The sequence below is a fragment of the Humulus lupulus genome, chromosome 5, assembly GCF_963169125.1.
Source record: "Humulus lupulus chromosome 5, drHumLupu1.1, whole genome shotgun sequence".
In the NCBI taxonomy this organism is placed as follows: Eukaryota; Viridiplantae; Streptophyta; class Magnoliopsida; order Rosales; family Cannabaceae; genus Humulus; species Humulus lupulus.
The window spans coordinates 227588025-227608087 of NC_084797.1; the positions used below are offsets into that span (position 1 = coordinate 227588025).

At 37.7% G+C, this 20063-nt stretch overlaps 2 protein-coding genes across 2 annotated transcripts; both read left to right on the forward strand.

The window, feature by feature from the left end:
- The first annotated feature begins 16372 nt into the window (after positions 1–16372).
- Positions 16373–17656, forward strand: LOC133780024 (uncharacterized). The gene has a single exon (XM_062219908.1). The coding sequence runs from the start codon at positions 16373–16375 to the stop codon at positions 17654–17656; it is 1284 nt and encodes a 427-aa protein (XP_062075892.1).
- A 787-nt stretch (positions 17657–18443) lies between these two features.
- On the forward strand, positions 18444–19780 carry LOC133780025 (uncharacterized). Its single transcript, XM_062219909.1, has 3 exons — positions 18444–18962; positions 19122–19378; positions 19636–19780. Exons 1-3 carry the CDS (start codon positions 18444–18446, stop codon positions 19778–19780), a joined length of 921 nt encoding a protein of 306 aa, XP_062075893.1.
- The last annotated feature ends 283 nt before the right edge of the window (positions 19781–20063 follow it).

Sequence of the window (20063 nt, forward strand, 5' to 3'; positions counted from 1 at the left end):
AAAAAATTGTATTTACGATTATGTCATTTCGTATTTTTGTAATTTTTTACAGATTCTGTATTTTTAGTTTTTTTTTTAAATCTTAGGTAAATATGTGAATTTCCGAAGAAAAAAAAAGAAGGCAGCTCATGTGAGCTGCATTAATCAAAAAGAAAAGAAGGAATCAAGTGGTTTTTTTAGATAGAGAACCCAACCATGAGAACAGAGAAGAAAAAGAGGGAAAGAGGAGAGAAAAGCTAGAGAGAGAAAAAGTGGGTTTTGGCACTTTGACTTGAAGATTGAGTGGTTGATTCTCATATATTTTAGCTTAAATTTTGGGTGGTGAATCCTTGCATGATGCTATACAAATCTGCCGATTTTGATTTGGTGTTTGTCCTCTCTAAGGTGCTCTCCCATTATACCCATTTGGTGAGACCCAAACTTTTTCTTTGGTGTATCCATCTTTATAGATGATAACTATATCTATTGTTAATTCAAGATTGTAAAATTGATGTTGTTGTGAGCCTCTAATTATACTAGAGAAGAGCATTGTAATCCCATTATTGGACTTTGGTGATAGTGGATGATTTAAGCGGACTACGATCCCCGCGGTTTTTCCCACATTAGGCTTCCACTTAAAAATCTTGGTGTCTCACTTTTATCATTGTTTATGATTTATATTGCTTGTGTTGCATTGGTTGATATTTCTAGTTGTGGCGTTTGATAAGTAATCTCATTTTTTTACATACAATAAGGGAAAAGTTTGTGTTTATTGTAATAGGTTTTCCCAACTAGTGGTATCAGAGCCAGGTTGGTTGGTGTTAGTTTTCTTGTTTTTTGAAAAATGGAGCAATCGGATGGGATGATAAAATTAAACTTATCAAATTATTCCACTTGGAAGCGATTGATGGAAGATTTGCTATATTGTAAAGATTTATATAAACCTATTAAGGTTAGTAAGGAATCGTCTAAGATAGATGATGAGGAAATGAAGTTCAACATAGAAAATCCATTGTTTATATTAGACGATGGATGGACATAAATCTGCATAAGCATATATTTGATGAAACCAAAGCTGATGTTGTTTGGAAAAAGCTAGAGAATCTTTTTGCAAAAAGAACAGTTGTGAATAAAATGTCTCTACTTAGAAGACTTGTTGATTTGAAGTACAATGATGGTGGTAGTATGGTTGAGCATACAAGTCAATTTCAGAGTCTTGTGAACTAGTTAGTTGCCATGAAAATGAAGATGGATGATGAGATGCAAGCATCATTACTTCTTAGCTCCTTACCGAAAGTTGGGAAACTTTGGTGATAACGAGTTCCAACTCCACGCTAGATGGGACTTTGACCATGGACATGGTTAAAAGCAACTTGCTTAATAAAGATGCTAGAAGGAAAGAACAAGGTGAATCTTCTTCTAGGGCATTTGTTATTGAAAAACAAGAAAGGCGGGGAAGGAGTAAGAGTAGAAATCATCAAGGTTCTAAAGGAAGATCCAAGTCTCGAAAAGGTATCAAGTGTTTTCATTGCAACAAGCCAAGCCACATAATGAGGGATTGTAGAATATGGAAAAGATACCAAAATGAAGGGAAGTGAAAGGAGAAAGAGACTAATAAAGTTGCCACTGAAGGTGATGTTTTCATTGTTTGTGATGATGGGTGTGTTAGTCTTGCAACCCAAGATTGCAATTGGATGATTGATTATGGTTCTTCATTCCATGTTACTGTTCGTGGTGATTTCTTCACATCTTACACTACTAGTGATTTTGGCAATGTCAGAATGGGAAATAGTGGTGCATCAAAGATTGTGGGTATTGGATATATTTGCTTGGAAACTAGTGTTGGGAGAAAATTGATTCACAAAGATGTTAGGCATGTTCCAGACATTTGCCTTAACTTGATATCTACTAGAAAACTTGATGATGAGGGGTTCACAAACTGGTTTGGTGAAAGTAAATGGAAGCTCACCAAAGGTTCTCTTATTGTGGCGAGACGAAAGAAAATGAATACTCTCTATGTCATGGAAGCTAAGCTACACGAATGAGAGATTAATGCAGTTCAAAAGGATGCAAGCATTGATCTTTGGCACCAGAGGGTCGGTCATATCATCAAGAAAGGACTTCAAACTCTTGCTAGAAATCAATTCTTACCGAATTTGCAAGGTACACCTCTTAAAACTTGTGATAATTGCTTAACTGGAAAAACACATAGAGTTTCTTTTCATACACATCCACCATTTAGAAGATCAAATGTTATTGATTGAAACATACAGATGTCTGTACTATGCAAACTAAAACTCTTGGAGGTGCAATTTATTTTGTTACTTTTATTGATGACCATTCTATAAAAGTTTGGGTTTTTTCTTTGAAATCTAAACACCAGGTGTTCGATGTCTTCAAAGAACTTCATGCCAGAATTGAAAGAGAAACTGGAAGAAAGTTAAAGTGTGTTCGAGTAGATAATGGTGGTGAGTACAAGGGTCCATTTGAGAAGTAGCGCGGACTCCATGGTATCAGGCTTGAGAAGACAGTTCCAAAAACTCCTCAGCATAATGGTGTGGCAGAAAGAATGAAAAAAACTATTGAAGAAAGGATTAGGTGTTTGCTTTCTCATGCCAAGCTACCTAAGTCCTTTTGGGGGGGAGGATATGAGAGCTGCACTTTGACTTAATTAACCTTTCTCTTTCAGTTCCTCTGAACGGTGATGTACATGAGAGAGTATGGAAAGGGAAAGATGTCTTATATGATCATTTGAGAGTCTTTGAGTGCAAAGAATTTGTGCATATTCCTAAAGATGAGAGGGCCAAGCTTGATGATAAGGCAAAACCGTGTATATTCTTGGGATATGGTCATGAAGAGTTTGGATACAGATTATGGGATCCAATGAACAAGAAGATAATTAGAAGCATGGATGTGGTGTTTCTTGAAGATCAAATGTTTGAAGACAGTGACAAAGTTCAGAAGCATAATTCCTCTGTTGATGTTCCCGTGAGTACTAGCTCAGTTCCTCCACCTATAGTACATGAAGATCATGGGGGAGATTTATAGGAAAACCATGAAGAGCGTGCCAATGAAAAGGTATATGAACAAGAAGATCGTGGTGAGAATTTCAATGAAGGTGTCCCTACATTTGATGATGATTATGATGTTGAGCCAACTGGTGAACATGTTGAACAAGCACCTCCACCACCACCAGTTGAGAATTCAATGAGAAGATCCACAAGAGAGCGTAAACCATCTTCAAGATACACTCCTCATGAGTATGTGATGCTTACTGATGAGGGAGAACCAGAAACTTACCAAGAAGTTGTTCTACATGAGCACAAGAGTAAGTGCCATGCAAGAGGAGATGAGATCCTTGCTTGAGAACCACACAAATGACTTGGTGAAGTTGCCTAAAGGGAAGAAATCTCTCAAGATCAAATGGGTTTACAGGTTGAAGACTGAAAACAATAGCTCACAACAATGGTACAGGGCAAGACTGGTTGTGAAAGGATTCAGTCAAAAAAAAGGTATTGAGTTTGAATAAATATTTTCTCCTGTTGAGAAAATGTCTTCTATTAGAGTTGTTCTTGGTTTAGCTGCTCGCTTGAATTTAGAGGTTGAACAACTTGATGTGAAAACTATATTTCTTCATGGTGATTTGGGAGAAGAAATTTACATGGAGGATCCAGAGGGTTTCAAAGTCGAAAGAAAGGAGAATCTTGTGTGCAAGCTCAAAAAAAGCTTATACGGACCCAAACAGGTACCTAGACAGTGGTACAAGAAGTTTGATTCCTTCATGTTGAGCCATGGGTATAACATAACTACTTCTGATCATTGTGTGTTCACAAGTAAGTTTTCTGATGACAATTTTATTATTCTTTTGCTGTATGTTGATGATATGCTAATTGTTGGTCATGATGCTAGAAAAATTTAAAAGCTAAAAGGAGAGTTGGGCAAGTCTTTTGCTATGAAAGACTTAGGATCGGTGAAATAAATACTTGGCATGAATATTTTCCGTGACAGGAAGAATGAGAAACTTTGGCTATCTCAAGAAACTTATGTAGAAAAATTTATTGAAAGATTCAACAAAGCAATTAGTTCTCCACTTGCAAGCCATTTCAAGCTTAGTTCCCAGCAATGTGCTGCAAGTGAGAAAGATAAAGAAGAAACGATCAAAGTGCCTTACTTGCCAGCGGTAGGTAGTTTGATGTATGATATGGTCTGTGCTAGGCCAGATATTGCTCATGCAGTTAGAGCTATGAGCCAATTTCTCTCTAATCCTGGTAAAGAGCACTTGGAAGCACTGAAATGGATATTGAGATATCTACGAGGTACTTCCAGGTTGTGTTTATGCTTTGGAAATGGTGAACCTATACTTGATGGGTACATAGATGCAGACATGGTAGGTGATTGGGATTCCAGAAAATCCACTTCAGGATTCTTGATGATATTTTCAGGGGGAGCTATTTCATGGCAATCAAGGTTACAAAAATGTGTTGCTTTGTCTACTACAGAAGCTGAATACATAGCTGTGACTGAAGCTTGTAAGGAAGCTTTGTGGATGAAAAAATTCTACAAGAATTAGGCTTCCAACAAGAAAGATATATTGTCTATTGTGACAGTCAAAGCACCATTCACCCCTCATAGAATTCAACATTCCATTCTAGATTTAAGCATATTGATGTTAGATATCACTGGATTCAGGATGTGCTAGAGATGAAAGAATTGCACTTAGAAAAGGTGCATACCAGTGAGAATGGTTCAGACATGTTGACAAAATCTTTGCCTAAGGAGAAGCTTAAAGCTTGTAGGTGAAGAGCGGGCTTATTGGAGCCCACCAACTGAGGCGGGGGAGGGGGAGAATTGTTGGGTTTGCCCCTATTGTTGGGAAAGGACCAAATAAGGGCTTTGAGCCCAAAAGAAAAGAAAAGAAAAAGAAGGCAGCTTATGTGAGCTGCATTAATCAAAAAGAAAAGGAGTCGGGTGCTATTTTAGACAGAGAACCTAGCCATGAGAATAAAGAAGAAAAAGAGGGAAAAAGGAGAGAAAAAGTAGGTTATGGCACTTTGACTTGAAGATTGAGTGGTCGATTCGCATCCATTTTAGCTCAAATTTTGGGTGGTGAATCCTAGCAAGGCGCTCTACAAATATACCAGTTCAGATTTGGTGTTTGTCCTCTCTGAGGTGCTCTCCCACTATTCCCATTTGGTGAGACCCAAACTTTTTCTTTAGTGTATCCATCTTTATAGATGATGACTATATCTATTGTTGATCCAAGATTGTAATCATGATGTTGTTATGAGCCTCTAGTTATACTAGAGAAGAACATTGTAATCTCATTATTGTACTTTGGTAATAGTAGATGATTTAAGCAGACTACAGTCCCCGTAGTTTTTCCCACATTGGGTTTCCACGTAAAAATCCTGGTGTCTCACTTTTATCATTGTTTATGATTATATTGATTGTGTTGCTTTGGTTGATATTGCTAGTTGTGGTGTTTGATAAGTAATCTCAATTTTTTACATACAAAGAGGGAAAATTTTGTGTTTATTGCAATAGGTTTTCCCAACAATTAGTTAGGCATCTAATAATTAATAATCATCTGATTATTTCAATTATTAATTCAACAATTAAAATTTGAAGACTCAAAGGAATGCATCCATCCCTCACAAGAGAAAAGATATTTTTTATTGTATATTATATATATATCATAATTTTGGATTCGGAGATTTAATTTGGTAAGGGGAAAAAATTATATTTATGGTTTGATGAAATCAATTGAAAGATTATCGATCAATTATTTAAAACTTATTTATGAATTATAAAATATAAATCTTATTTTTAGTCTATTATGTGACTAAAAATTATTATTAATAAAATGTTTGTTGTTACAAATATTAGTCACAAAAAATGACATTTAATCACCAAAATATTATATATATATATATATTTCTCTTCTATATAAAAAGTGCGTAGATAACAGAAATTTTTTGTTTTAGCGGTTTTTTTTTGTTAACTTTAACGGAATTGTTGTACCCAAATTTCGAGAATAGAAATTATGGTCTCGAAAGAGAGGCTCGTAAAGTGTAAGCTCGAAATAAGCAAGTGTGTCATGTCATCAGCATTTATGTGAATTGGTTTTGACAGTCTTGCTCAGTATTAAAACGACGACGTTGGAATTGGTGAGCTCGGAACTGTGCGCGGTCTCGAAGGTGTCCCGAGGTTACAAGTCAAGTTCGAAGCTACAATTACAAGCGTTCAACACTTGTATAAGTTTTATTGGTGGCAATCTAGTATTAGTCAAGAAGGTTCGAGCTTGGGCATTGCGAGCTCAGAGAGGATGATCTCGATAAAGTTATTTGCTAAGGCCGAGGAAAACCAAAGTGGAGAGCTCGCGATGATTAGTCGATCTCGAAAGTATGTAAGTTATATGTTCGAAGTCAGTAATCTAGTTTGAATACGGTTACTTTTTTAAAATCCCTATATCTAGGGGATTTGTTGTAATCTGCTATTAAATCCCGATTACCATGGGATATTATGTAATTAAGAGCATTTATTTGTATTTATTTGAAATTTGTATGATAACTTCATGAAATAAGAGGGAAGATGTTTTGTAAACCAGTTTATAAATAGACTAGAGAAATTCATTTGTAGGCAGGCTGAATTTGGGGACTGGGAATACTTTGTTAAACTGCTTTCTAAAAGCTTTGGGAGAATTCCACAATTGAATAATATCGACTCATGGACTAGGCAGATTTTAACTGCTGAACCGCGTAAAATATCGTGTGTTTTTCATTGATTTTTTATAATTTAGTGTTTATTGCTCTCCTTTTTTAAGTTGACAAAAAATGACGTCAACAGTTTGGTGCTTTCATTGAGAGCCATTAAACAAAATGTTAGCCTGTTTAATCTAAAAACCTTCTTAATTATCAATGGCCGCCGTAAACAACCCCAGCACTGGTGGGCGACCATTGCCCCAGATACTAGAGGAGCTAACTCCTCGCATCGAAGACTATCCATGACGACCTGGAAAGCAGCCCATGGCTGACCCGGCCCCTGAAGAAAGAAGTGATTCATCCGATTTTCGGGGGCCGCCTGCTCCCAGGCCTAATGAGGATCTTTATTATAATTCAGAAAGATATGTTCCTATTGTGGAATTGGAGAATTACCAACTGCGCAAACAATTGGCAGAGGCGACAAAGTGCAGTGAGGAATTAGCCAGACAAGCTTCTGAGGCCCAGGCACCACCTCGGAGACCTAGAGGACGTCCCCAAGGGAGTACGGCCGCCAGGAGGGCAGAACAAGGGACACATCAGGATTAGCCGAGGCCTCGAAGAAACACCCGGTCTGAGGCCACTAACAACCCGACTGTGGAGTTGTCAACAAGGATAGGGAATAACAGAGCTCCTCCAGTAGCTTGGAACCCAAATCCCAAAGCTGCAAGAAATAACCCGGAACCTGTCCGGGCCAACTCTGCACCATCTAGGCCCAACAATGGAAGGCAGTCGCCGTCATCCATAAAACATCCACCATCTCCAATAAGGCACCCCTCACCAGTCGTAGAGGTCCCACGACTTGTACCACGGAGGTCGTCTTGCAGTGGCAGTCAGGATGGAAACTGACAGGACAGACCTAGACTGGGGAATGAAAGGGAGGCTACCTAGGAGCACAGAGCTCCTCAACCTTCGAGAAGCCAGGTTTCAAGATCACAAAGGGCTGGGGTGGGGGCCAGCAGGTGTAGAGTCGCAGAATATTTACTTAACTAGCTAGATAGTAGTAGTAGTAGTTCATATTAGTTTGCTGTATGTTAGATTCCGTGGATTTTGGTTCAAGTCGGGACTTAGTTGGAAACTCATAGCAATAGTTATGAATTTTATAAGTTTAACTGATAGTTTAAGAATATTAATTATAACATAAGGTTTGATTAATATTGCAGGTCCTAGGTGTATTATTTATTATAACCTAAAGGTTTAGATAGAGCCAATAAGAATATGACACTTGTCATAAGCATGATTACTAGGGAATTAGAGTTTGTTATTTTATGGTTAGTTAAGAAATTTGTGGATTAGGTTGTTATTTAGACAATTAAATATATTTTTCCGTAACTTTAGGGTATTGTAACTTCTGACCTATTTTTAAGCTAGTTATATTATGAATTTCGAAAAATAGTATTTCTAGAAAGTTGTAGATAATTGAATTAGCTTTCTAACGGTATAAAGATGGTCTAAATTAGAGTTCTAAAACTCCAGTTATATTTATTTTACTACAGATGAGTTTAGAGTTACGAGATTTAGGAAGTTAGAATTTAGGATTCTATTTTTATTATTTTTATTTTTTTTTAAATTTTTAAAACAAGCTTTGCTCCTTAGACCTACCTCTGAATGATTTGACCAAGTCCTAAGCCTTTGACTGAAGAATATTCAAATATTTTCAATTAAATTCATTATTTTAATTCAAAGCCAAAAAGAAGTTTATATTACTAGAACTCTATAAATAAGACTTAGAATCCAGCCTTTCTCCTCACTCTTCAGCTGTGATCAGACTCCAAGGTGCTAGTACTACCATAGAGTGATAAACACTTGGGTTGGGAAAAAGCTTTGGCATTCTTAAGCTTTATAAAATACTTGGGAAGTGAGGTTTAGTGTATTTCGGTATTGGAGTTAGACCAATCCATAAGGTCAACTAAGGTACTCCTATTCTTTAAGTCCAATTCTTTAAAACTCTTTAGTTTTCTTTAGTTCCTTTTATTCAGATCCTAACTTTCGTTATTGGTTCTTGATTAGGTTCTTGAAACTTAAGTTCTTTCTTGATAAGTTTCTTCTTGATGGTTTAGTTTCCACATTCATTCTTTATTCTTTGGAAATACTCACCATTTGTATTTTTTGTTTTGGGAGTGTTCCAAATCCCGTTCTTGTTCTCATATCCCGGTGTTGGCAAGGAAAATAGAATAGATTTTATGTGCTTATATGTTATGTTATGTTATGTTATGTTATGTTATGTTATGTTATGTTATGTTATGTTATGTTATGTTATGTTATGTTATGTTATGTTATGTTATGTTATGTTATGTTATGTTATGTTATATTTATGTTATGTTATGTTATGTTATATGTTTATGCTATGATATGTATATGTATGATATGTTTTAGTTCTTGGGTATATGTTTTGTTTAGATAACAAGCATATAATTTGTTTAGATAACAATTCCCAATAGTATATTCTTTGAGCATATGATTTGTTCAGATAACAAGCCCCGTAAATCTATATAACTTGTTTAGATAATTAGCCCTGTAGAATTATGGGCATATGATTGCCTAGCTAGCAAGCCCCAAGATGTATAATGGTCATTGTAATAGATGTTTTTGTAGCCATATGTTTTATAGTGCATGCTTATGATATATGATATAGTGTATGCTTATGTTCTTTTAGGTAGTCTTATGATATATGATATAGTATTTGATGTAGTCTTATGCTTATGTTTACGATGTATGTTTTGTTTTTAGTAGATTTTCCTTGCTGGGCATTAGGCTCATTCCTTTATTTTAGTGTGATGCAGGAAAATGATTATGGAGGCAGAAGGATTCTTGGTAGCATGGCATGTGTGAGGATGAATGGAATGGATGGGTTGCGTGTCAATCGAGGATGACATTTATTTTAGTCTTTTGAAATATGTCTCTTTTGTAATTCCGCATTCAACTTTTTTTTAACTTGTTTTTAAAGCTATGTTTTATGTTTTATAAACAATGGGATCCCATACCATACCATACCATACCATATCATATCACATTTTATTTTACATTTTTAATAAAGACATGCTATTTCTTATAATTTGGGTTTTCAATAAAGGCATGTTATTTCTTATGTTTGTTTCGAAATAGAAACTATGTCTAGTAGTTTTAATGGTCCAAGGTCTTAGAAATAGTTGGTTCATTACGGCAGGGGACCCACCTCGTAATCACCGAGCCTCGCAGCCAAAAAGAGTTGTTAGCTTCGCAAGTAGGAGTTTGGATTACGCTCAATCTGTAAGCATATATAATATTGAACCTAGACATACAGGGAATTGGGAAAATCATCCTGATCTGCGAGATCACCTGAACCATAACCGGGGGCAAGGCAATCCCCCAAACCCTGATCTGCGAGACCATTTGAACGATCATAAGCAGTCAGCGTATAACCCTAAGCCAAGCCAAGGAGCTGGAGTTTTTATTAACAATGACCAGCTCCCTCAAGCTCAAGGTCGACCCCCATTGGATCTGTTCTAAGACAGGATTGATTAGTTGGAAAGGGCATTTATGCTCCTGCAAGACGAGCGGAGCAGAGATAAGGCGGAAGAGTCTGATGAGGAGCTCGAGCCTTTTGCCCTACATATTTCTAACACCCCGTTTCTGCAAGGGTTTAGGATACCCCATGTAGTACCATTCGATGGAAACTCAGACCCGTACAGTCATCTGTGCACCTTTAACACCATTATTCAAGCTAGCAATGTTGGCTATGAGCTCCGATGCATGTTGTTTCCAGCTACTCTCACGGGACTAGCAAAAAATTGGTTCGAGAAGTTTCAAAGACATTCGATCTCGCCCTGGGATCAATTAGCAAGAGAATTTAAAAAACAATTAAAGGCTATTGTTGGCGTCAGGCGCGAAACCTCGACCTTGACCAATGTCCAACAACAGCAAGGGGAACTGAAAAGTTACCTTACGAGGTTTAATATAGAGGTGGCATGAGCCCGTAATGTCGATGATAGTGGCCACTTAATGGCTGTTAGAGCTGGTATACTACCAGGGAGTCCCCTTTGGGAATATTTACAAAGGAAACCCGTTAGGTCATTAACCTAGTTCAACCAGAGGGTCCATAGGTTTGTCAATGTGGAAGAGGCGAGGTTAGCATTAAACTTGACCCCCAGCCCATGACTACAACGACAAATGTTAACTCAACCTCAACGTCGGCGTCCCCATCAACTTCAAAACCCTCCAGGGATAACCCTTCTAAAAGGAAGAAAAGCGAAGGGAATAACTCCAAGGCTAATGGAGGGAAAAAGAAGAAGGGAGACAAGTATTTCTCCATCTACACAGTGTATACCGAGCTCAATGAGACTCAGGAAAAATTATTTCTAGACAATGAAAATCAGGTCTCGTTCAGGCGACCTGACCCAATGCGGAATCAGAAGGCAAAAAGGGACTCCAATAAATATTGTAGATTCCACAGAGACATCGGACACACAACTGATTAGTGTCGACAACTGAAGGACGAGATCGAAGGCTTGATCTCGAGGGGATATTTTGGACAGTATGTAAGAAACCAAAATTCCAATCAGGCCTCAACAAGTCAAAGGGTAGCAGCTGCACAACCTGCCCAATAGAATAACTCCCGAGTACGGGAGGATGAGCAACCTCCTCCAATTGATGGAGAAGATGTAGTAACCATCTTAAGGGGACCTCATATTGTAGGTTCGGGCAAGAACGCCTAAAAGAGATATGTTAACGAGCTCAAGACTGGGGACGATTCTCCCTACGAACCCGTACCACGAGCTCTAAAGCAGCAAAGGGTTGAAACTCAACCCATCACATTTACTGAAGAGGAGGTGTCACACGTCCAGTTTCCTCACAATGACCCGCTGGTCATTACTCTTTAGCTTGCGAATAGGAGGGTACGCCAGGTCCTGATTGATAATGAGAGCTTGGTGAATATCCTTCACAAGGACACTCTAGAAAATATGGTACTCACGCTTCGTGATTTGAAGGCATGTGCAATAACGTTGTACGGATTTTCAGGAGAAGGGATTGTCGATTGATAATGAGAGCTTGGTGAATATCCTTCACAAGTCCACTCTAGAAAATATGGTACTCACGCTTCGTGATTTGAAGGCATGTGCAACAACGTTGTACGGATTTTCAGGAGAAGGGATTACCTGTACGGGATCCATTGAACTCCCCGTGACCTTGGGAGACTATCCAGTCTCAGTAACCAAGATGATGGAGTTCGTGGTGGTGGATACCCCGTCGGCCTACAACATACTGCTCAGGAGACCCGCCCTGATTGAGCTGGGGGCAATATCGTCTGTCAGGCATCTGGCCATATGGGAGACCAGCTCGCAGGAAGGGAATGTTACAGCATTTCCATGAGAGGAAAAAATAAAACAAGTGCCCAAACACTTGTAGTTATTCAGGAGATGGACGGATCCGTCTTCAAGATAGAAGAAGAGATTGACCCCAGAGTAGAAGAAAGGTTCGATCTCGAACCACTGGAAGAGCTCGAGGAAGTAGAGCTCGGTGAAAAGGATGCCATGAAGGTGGTAAAAATGGGCAAGAACCTTTCTGAGAAGGCAAGATAGTAATTAATTTGCTTCTTGAGAGAAAACCAGGATGTGTTCGCATGGTCGCACTCGAACATGGTCGAAATTAGTCCGAATGTCATAAGCCATGCACTAAACATTGATAAGAACTTCCCGCTGAAGCAACAAAAATGAAGACTCCTAGACGATGACAGAAAGAAGGCCCTCAAAGAAGAGGTCGAGAGGTTAAAAGAAAATTAATTCATATGAGATGCTTTTTATCCTGATTGGATCGCCAATCCAGTGTTGGTCCCAAAGCCCAATGGAAAATGGCGAACATGTATCGACTACTCCGATCTTAACAAGTCGTGCCCTAAAGACTGTTTCCCTTTACCTCGGATAGACCAGCTCGTAGATGCCACTACAGATCACGGCATCATGTCGTTCATGGATGCTTATTCTGGATATAACTAGATTTCCATGCATGCGCAGGACCAAGAACATATGAGCTTTGTGACCGATAAAGGATTGTATTGCTACAATGTCATGCCTTTTGGGCTCAAAAACGCTGGAGCCACATACCAAAGGCTGGTAAATAGGATGTTTATTGAAAAAATTGGAAATAACATGTAAGTTTATGTGGACGATATGTTGGTCAATTCTAAGCATAACAATAACAAGGTGGATGATCTCGCTGAGTGTTTTACTGTACTTCAGAAATACAACATGAAACTTAACCCACAAAAATGCTCATTCGGAGTATCTTTGGGTAAGTTCCTTGGATTTATAGTAAACGAACGAGGAAAAGAGGTTAATCCAGACAAGATTAAGGCGTTAATAGATATGCCCTCACCTCGGAAACATAAGGATGTCCAGAGCTTAACTGGATGAATAGTGACCTTAAGTAGGTTTATCTCGAAATCTACAGACCGATGTGTCAAACGATGTGATAAATGTCAACGATTTGCATCAATTCCATGAGCTCCACCCACCGAGCTTACCATGATATGCTCCCCATGGCCATTCGCAGTATGGGGAATTGACCTCATAGGCTCATTGCCAACTGGAAAAGGTGGGGTAAGTGATGGCCCCAAAATGGGTATGTTTTAAATATTTATAACTCATAAGCGCACGAATCGTATATGAAGTATAGTGTTCGTGTAAGCATGAGATCGAACCCAAAGGAGTTGTCTAAAATAAAAAAGATAACTATTTTAAATCAATATTAATAAATTCTAACCTAGCTCCAAAGATTGGTGAGAATTTGTGACAAGAAAATCAAATAAGAGACAATAATAAAGAAATTAAAGACAATATATAAAAATAAATTAATAGTAGAAATCAAGATGGTAAAGGAAAATTATTAAGGTATTAGAATCCACAAAATATAAGTTCAATAATATTTATAAGTACATTTGATTCCCAAGTTTCACTAATAGTAGAAATTAATCAACTATCACTTATTGAAATTAGATATTCTATTTTAGCACAAATTATTATAGAATTGTAGGATTTATCTTCACTTTTAAAATTATATTTTCAAAGTATTTAATGTAAATCAATCTAATGAAATAACAAATAAATCAATGAATATTATTTATAAGGCAAAACATAATATTTTTGTTCTAGGCATTTGATGTGCACAATTTAATGGCACACCTTAATCAAAGAATATTATGATTTTGCACTAATGAAGAACAAAGTGTAAATATGTTCTAATAATAAAAAATACAAGATATTTAAGATGAAAGAAAATATTTGAAGGAGAAAATCCATAAACTTTATTGCACAAAATGGGAAATCAACATACAACATAAGTACTATCTAGTTACATATTGTTTCATCATCACCTTAATAATCTTAAAAAGATTAGAAACTCATAACTAGCATAGAAATTACAAACATAAATAGGAAAATTTGGAGGAACCCCCAAATTTTTTCTCTAAAAACTCATAGAAAAAATTACCAAAAAAAAAGAAAAATATGAAGAGAATGGAGTGGTCTTGAAAGTGTAGAAATTTTGTAGTGTAAACCTCCTCCTCAAAAATGGTCTTCAAATCCCTTATTTATAGCCAAAATAAAATGTTAAAATAATCAATTTAAATTAATTAAATTGATTAAATTAATTTCTAAATGGAGTAATAGGGTAAGTAGGGGTAAATTTTAGGTGTAATGATGATTTGGGGGTAAAATGTGTAGAAAAATTTGGGTAAAAATGGCAATTTTAGAAAAAAAGGGACAAAGGGACATTGATGTATTTGTTGGGCTGGCTTGGTGGCATGGGCTGGAGGCAGGGGAACCGTGGGCTTGTAGGCGGGCCCAGGCGTGGCTAGGAAGGAGGCTGCTAGCAAGCCACTAGGCTGGCGTGATGGGCCCAGGTGGCTGAGGAAGGCAGGCGGGCCTGGCGGTACTTTGGGTGGGCCTGGCTGAAGGATGGTCGCTGCTGCTGGGAGCAGAGGAGGCACGGGCTGGGCTGGCAGTTGGGCCTGGTGGAGGTGGCTGTTGAGCCTTTGTTTTTAGTTTTGCCATTTTTTTTCTTCTTTCTTTTCCTTACTTTTCAAAGCCCAAAAAAATACAACATACTCCCTACAAAATAAACATAAATTAAGTCATAATCAAATATTTTCAATTATAAAATAAATTATATTAATTCATTAAAAATATTAATTAAAACTTAATTCAATTTAACATTAAAGATCAACAAAAGTGCATTTTTTTTTACTTCTAACTAAACTCAATAATAAAAAAGAAAAAGGATGTGACTCGGTTTTCTCTCTTTCATGGCGAAGAAGAAGAAATTGATTCGTAAGCCTGTGATTCATGTAGGTGAGCAAGACAATCTATTGATTCAGGATGAGAAGGATTCGATTAGCTCCGTTGCTGATGCAATGGTTGTTGACGACTCTGTGGCTGATGCAACGAACAGAGTCGACGAGGATCGATTTGAGGGTTTGAATTTTGTTGCTGAAGAAGAGCGAATGACTGAAGTCAGGGGAACCCAGGATGCTGATATTAGGGGCATTGGGATGGCCACTCTGGTGTTGAACTCTGCTACCTAGGCGGATTAGGTGGATGAAGGGGACTACCAGACTTCAGCTCAGCATCAATGGCAGCAGTTCACGGCAAGTAAGCTCTCCTTTTCTGACCAGAAACTTGAGTTTGTTGAACCTTTGATAAGAGATGGTAGGAAAATTGCTAGGGTTGATGTTGAAGAGGTCAAATATCAATCTGCTAATTGGAGTTCGGCAGTAATTTGTATGGTCCTGGGTGATAATCCTCCAATGGCTGTTTTTGAAGGGTTCATTAAAAGAGTTTGGGGTCATTTAGGGATTGCTCAAATTGCAAGGATGACAATGGGGCTGACCATGGTAAAATTTAATGATGATGCTACACGAGATCATGTTCTGGAAAATGGTATACTTCAATTTGATAGGAAACCTGTTATCATACGACCATGGATTGCTGATCTCAGTGTAGTTCGTCTAATTCGTTCAGTTTCACTGTGGATTCGTTTACATGACTTAGGGCTTCAGTACTGGGGAAGTAAATGTCTTAGTGCGCTTGTGAGTACGATTGGTAAACCGATCATGGTTGACAAATTTACTCGGGAGCGCTCAAGAGTTCAATTTGCTAGAGTTCTTGTGGAGATGGATATAACAGATTGCCCTCCTAGAAGTATACAGTTTCTTAATGAGAATGGACAGATTGTGGAACAGGGGGTGGAATATGAATGGTTTCCTATTAAGTGCAAAGTTTGCTCTGGATATGGTCATTCTATGGTGGATTGTCATAAGGAGATGAAAACCCACTGGGTCAAAAAGGTTGCTACATCTAAAGAAGAGTTAAAGGAGGGGAGGGATAAGGACACTATAGAATATGAATGTGATGTGCCTAAAGTTTTGGCTAACACTACTGATGCTGAGGGTCCAAAGGCCACTAACTCTGAGGGTGTTAAGCTTCAGGTTTCGACTAACACTACAGACGCTAAGGGTTAAAATGACAGTAAAGGTAAATGGAAAACACCAAAGCGAGTGACCACTCTGTCTAAACAAGGGCTGGTCGAAGTGAAAGGTTCTCTTCGTACTGGGCAAGGACAAAAACAATTGAATACGTTTGAGGTGCTTCAAGAGCAGGTGAATGGTGGAAAAGAAGGTATATCTTCTTCTACTTCTTCTTATGGATAATTGCAATATATTGAGCTGGAACTTTAGTGGACTGAATAGTTCAAATAAGCATACAACACTCATAGAAAAATGTAGTAGGAATAAAATAGGTGTTGGTGGTTTTTTAGAAACCAAAACGAAGGGGAATAAAGCTAAGGAATTCATGGAGCATAAACTTCCTAACTGGGATTTTTATTCTAGTTCTGTTACTGAAGGCAGAATTTTGGTTGTTTTGAGGGAGACTTTTGTGAGGGTTACTATTATAGAGGAGACTAATCAATATGTTCATTGTATGGTTAAGTTGCCTGGTCAGAGGCAAGCTTTTTGTGTTACTTTTGTCTATGGGCTCAATACGATGGAGGGAAGGAGAAGTTTATGGCAAGGGTTACATAGGCTTTCGCTCCCTATTAAAGCTTGGATTATATTGGGGGATTTTAATGCAATTTTTACTGGTATGGACAGATCTGGAGGGAAACTGTTTTCTGCAATGGAGTTGGCTAACTCTCTTCAATGGCTTGCTGGTACTCAAGTTGAGACTCTTAAGAGTACTGGTTCTTATTTTACTTGGATGAATAATCAAGAAGGTCCAGGTAGAATTTACTCTAAAATTGACCATGTGTTCACGAATGAGGATTGGCTTGATATTTTTCCTCATTCTACAGCTGTGTTTCGGTGGGAAGTAGTTTCGGACCATTATTCGTGTGTTGTTTCTATCATGACTATGGAGAATGTGGGTATCAAATTATTTCGTTTCTATAATTTTTGGACAGATCATCAAGACTTCAAAGAGGTGGTAATGAATAATTGGAGGAAACCTATTAAGGGGACTGGTTTAAGGGCTATCTACTTGAAGACTATGAGGCTAAAGCACAAATTAAAGAGGTTTAACAGGGATAACATTGGTGATATTGGTCTAAATTATCAGGAGGCTTACCAGGATGCTCAACTTCAAGCTCAATTTCATCCTCAAGATTACATATTTCAAGAGGTAGTGAAGGCGGCTGCTAAAGCTTTTACTGTTCAGGAGCATATGTATCATAGTTTCTTAGCTCAAAGAAGTAAAATTACTTGGTTGAGGAAGGGAGATATGAACACATCATATTTTCATGCTTGTTTGAAAAAACGCAGAGCTGAAAATGGTGTTGCAACCTATATCACTGAACAAGGCAGATTGATAGATAACTTTCATGATGTAGTCTCTCACTTTGTGGAGCATTTTAGAAGCTATTTGGGACGTCCAAGTTCAGCCATGGGTTAGATTGATTTACGCTGTATTGAGATGGGTACCAAGCTTTCGGTTGATCAACAACTTATTCTTTTGAAACCCTTCTCTTATAAGGAAATTCGAGACGCTCTATTCAGTATTCCCATCACCAAGTCCTCGGGGCCTGATGGCTTTGGTTCAGGTTTTTTCAAGGTGTTATGGCAGGATATTGGGGGTGAGGTTTGTACAGCAGTTAGTCAGTGTTTTGCTATAGGGAATTTTCCTTCTGAGCTTCATGAAACTACTCTGTCTTTGGTCCCTAAAGTTGCTAATCCTTCTCGGGCTGTTGACTATAGACCTATAACCTGCTGTTCTACATTATACAAATGCATTGCTAAGCTTTTATGTTCTCGTATGGCCTTAGTTCTTCCTGATCTCATTCAGCCGAACCAAGGAGCCTTTATTCAAGGTCGATCCATTGCTTATAACATTATGATATTCCAAGATCTCATCAAAAATTATGGGAGGACCTCTACTTTGCCTAGATGTGCTATTAAGATAGACTTAAGCAAAGCTTATGATACAGTTGATTGGTAGTTTCTTGAGGATCTTTTAAAGGATTTTTGCTTTCCTATGAAGTTTATAGGATGGATTATGGTTTGCTTGAAAAACACATCTTACTCTTTGCTTATGAATGGTAGAGTTCAAGGCAGTTTCAAGGGCGAGAAAGGGCTGCGCCAGGGTGATCCTATGTCTCCTCTTTTGTTTGTGCTTATCATGGAATATCTTACTCGGAGCCTTCAACTAGCAGCTCACAAGTCTACATTCAGATTTCACCCCCATGTGTAAAAGTCTCAAACTTCTTAATCTTTGCTTTGCTGATGATTTGATTCTATTTTGTAAGGGAACTCTTTCTGCTGTTAGAGTTTTCAAAGAGGTTCTTGAGGAGTTTAGTGCTGCTACAGAGCTTTCTATTAATGCTAGTAAGTGTCACATTTTCTTTGGAGGAGTTAATGTTGCTGAGAGAAGGAATATCGCTCAAGAGATTCAGCTCTCTGAAGGATCTTTTTTGCTTAAGTATCTTGGGGTGCCTATGCGGCCAACAAAGTGGAGACATGAAGATTGTGACATTATTCTTCAAAAAATCAGATTGAGGCTTCAGTCTTGGACTAGCAGGCATCTTTCTTTTGCTGGCCGAATGAAACTTATACACTCAGTGTTATTTGGGCTTCGTAATTACTGGATGAGTATCTTTGTGTTACCTCAGAGTATTGTTAAGGAAGTAGAGAAGATTTTCCGTGGGTTTCTTTGGGGAATTTCTGGAAATATAAGCAAGATTCATATTGCTTCTTGGCAGAAGGTTTGCCTCGCTAAGGCCTATGGTGGTCTCGGTTTCAGAGATGGTGCTAGTTGGAATAGAGCTATTTTAGTTAAATATATATGGGCCATATCTGAAAAGCATGATATTCTTTGGGTCAAATGGATCAATTCTGTCTATTTGAAAGGTTCTAATTTCTAGAACTACAACCTGAAACCTGATTGCAGTTGGTATTGGAGGAAGTTGTGCCATATGAGGGGAAAATTCAGTTTGGCAGAGGTCCTTGCTGCTGGGGTAACAGGAAGGCTTAAGGCTTCGAAGCTCTACAACAGCTCCTTAATTCAACAACTGGTGGGATATCATCAAGCAGTTTGGTGTAAACTTGTTATTCCTAAGCACCGGTTTCTTCTATGGCAGGTCGTTAATTCTCATCTTCTCACTGGGGATAACATGCTCAGGTTTAACATTAATGTGGACTGCCTATTATGTCTTGTGTGTGGCTATCATAATGAGAGTCACACTTATCTCTTCTTTGAGTGCTGCCTTTCTAAGAAGATTATTACTTTAATCTTTGCTTGGTGGGGTTTAAAGCTTGTCCTAGTGAATTCAATAGCTAGATTGTTTGGATTGCTAGTGATAGACCTGGAATTGTCTCTTCTATTATAAATATGATTGTGGCTGTTGTTACTTACTGTATTTGGAGGAATCGAAACAGGAGTATCTTTGATGGGTATTCTTTGGCAGCTGACTGTATAGCAAGGGATGTTATTAACATAGTGCAGTACAGATTTTTCATAGTTAAAAATAGGAAGATTTCTCTTCAGGAACAACATTTTATAGGAAAACTTCAATGTAATTAAGTGGGGGTGTTTAGTTGGTTCCTTTATTTGTTTGTACAGTATTGGTTGGTTGGTGTTTAGGTGAATTGCCCCTTCAGTTGTATTGGTTGTTCAATGTAGTTCATTTTCTTCTTGATCAAAAAAAAAAAAACTAAACTTAATAATTCAATTAATTAAACTACAACATTTTACAATAATATAACTATAAAAATACACAAAAATCTATAAAATTAAAATAAACCTAAAAAAATCAAAATTTCTTAAAAACTTAATAAATTTATTAAAAACTCAAGAACTAAGTAAC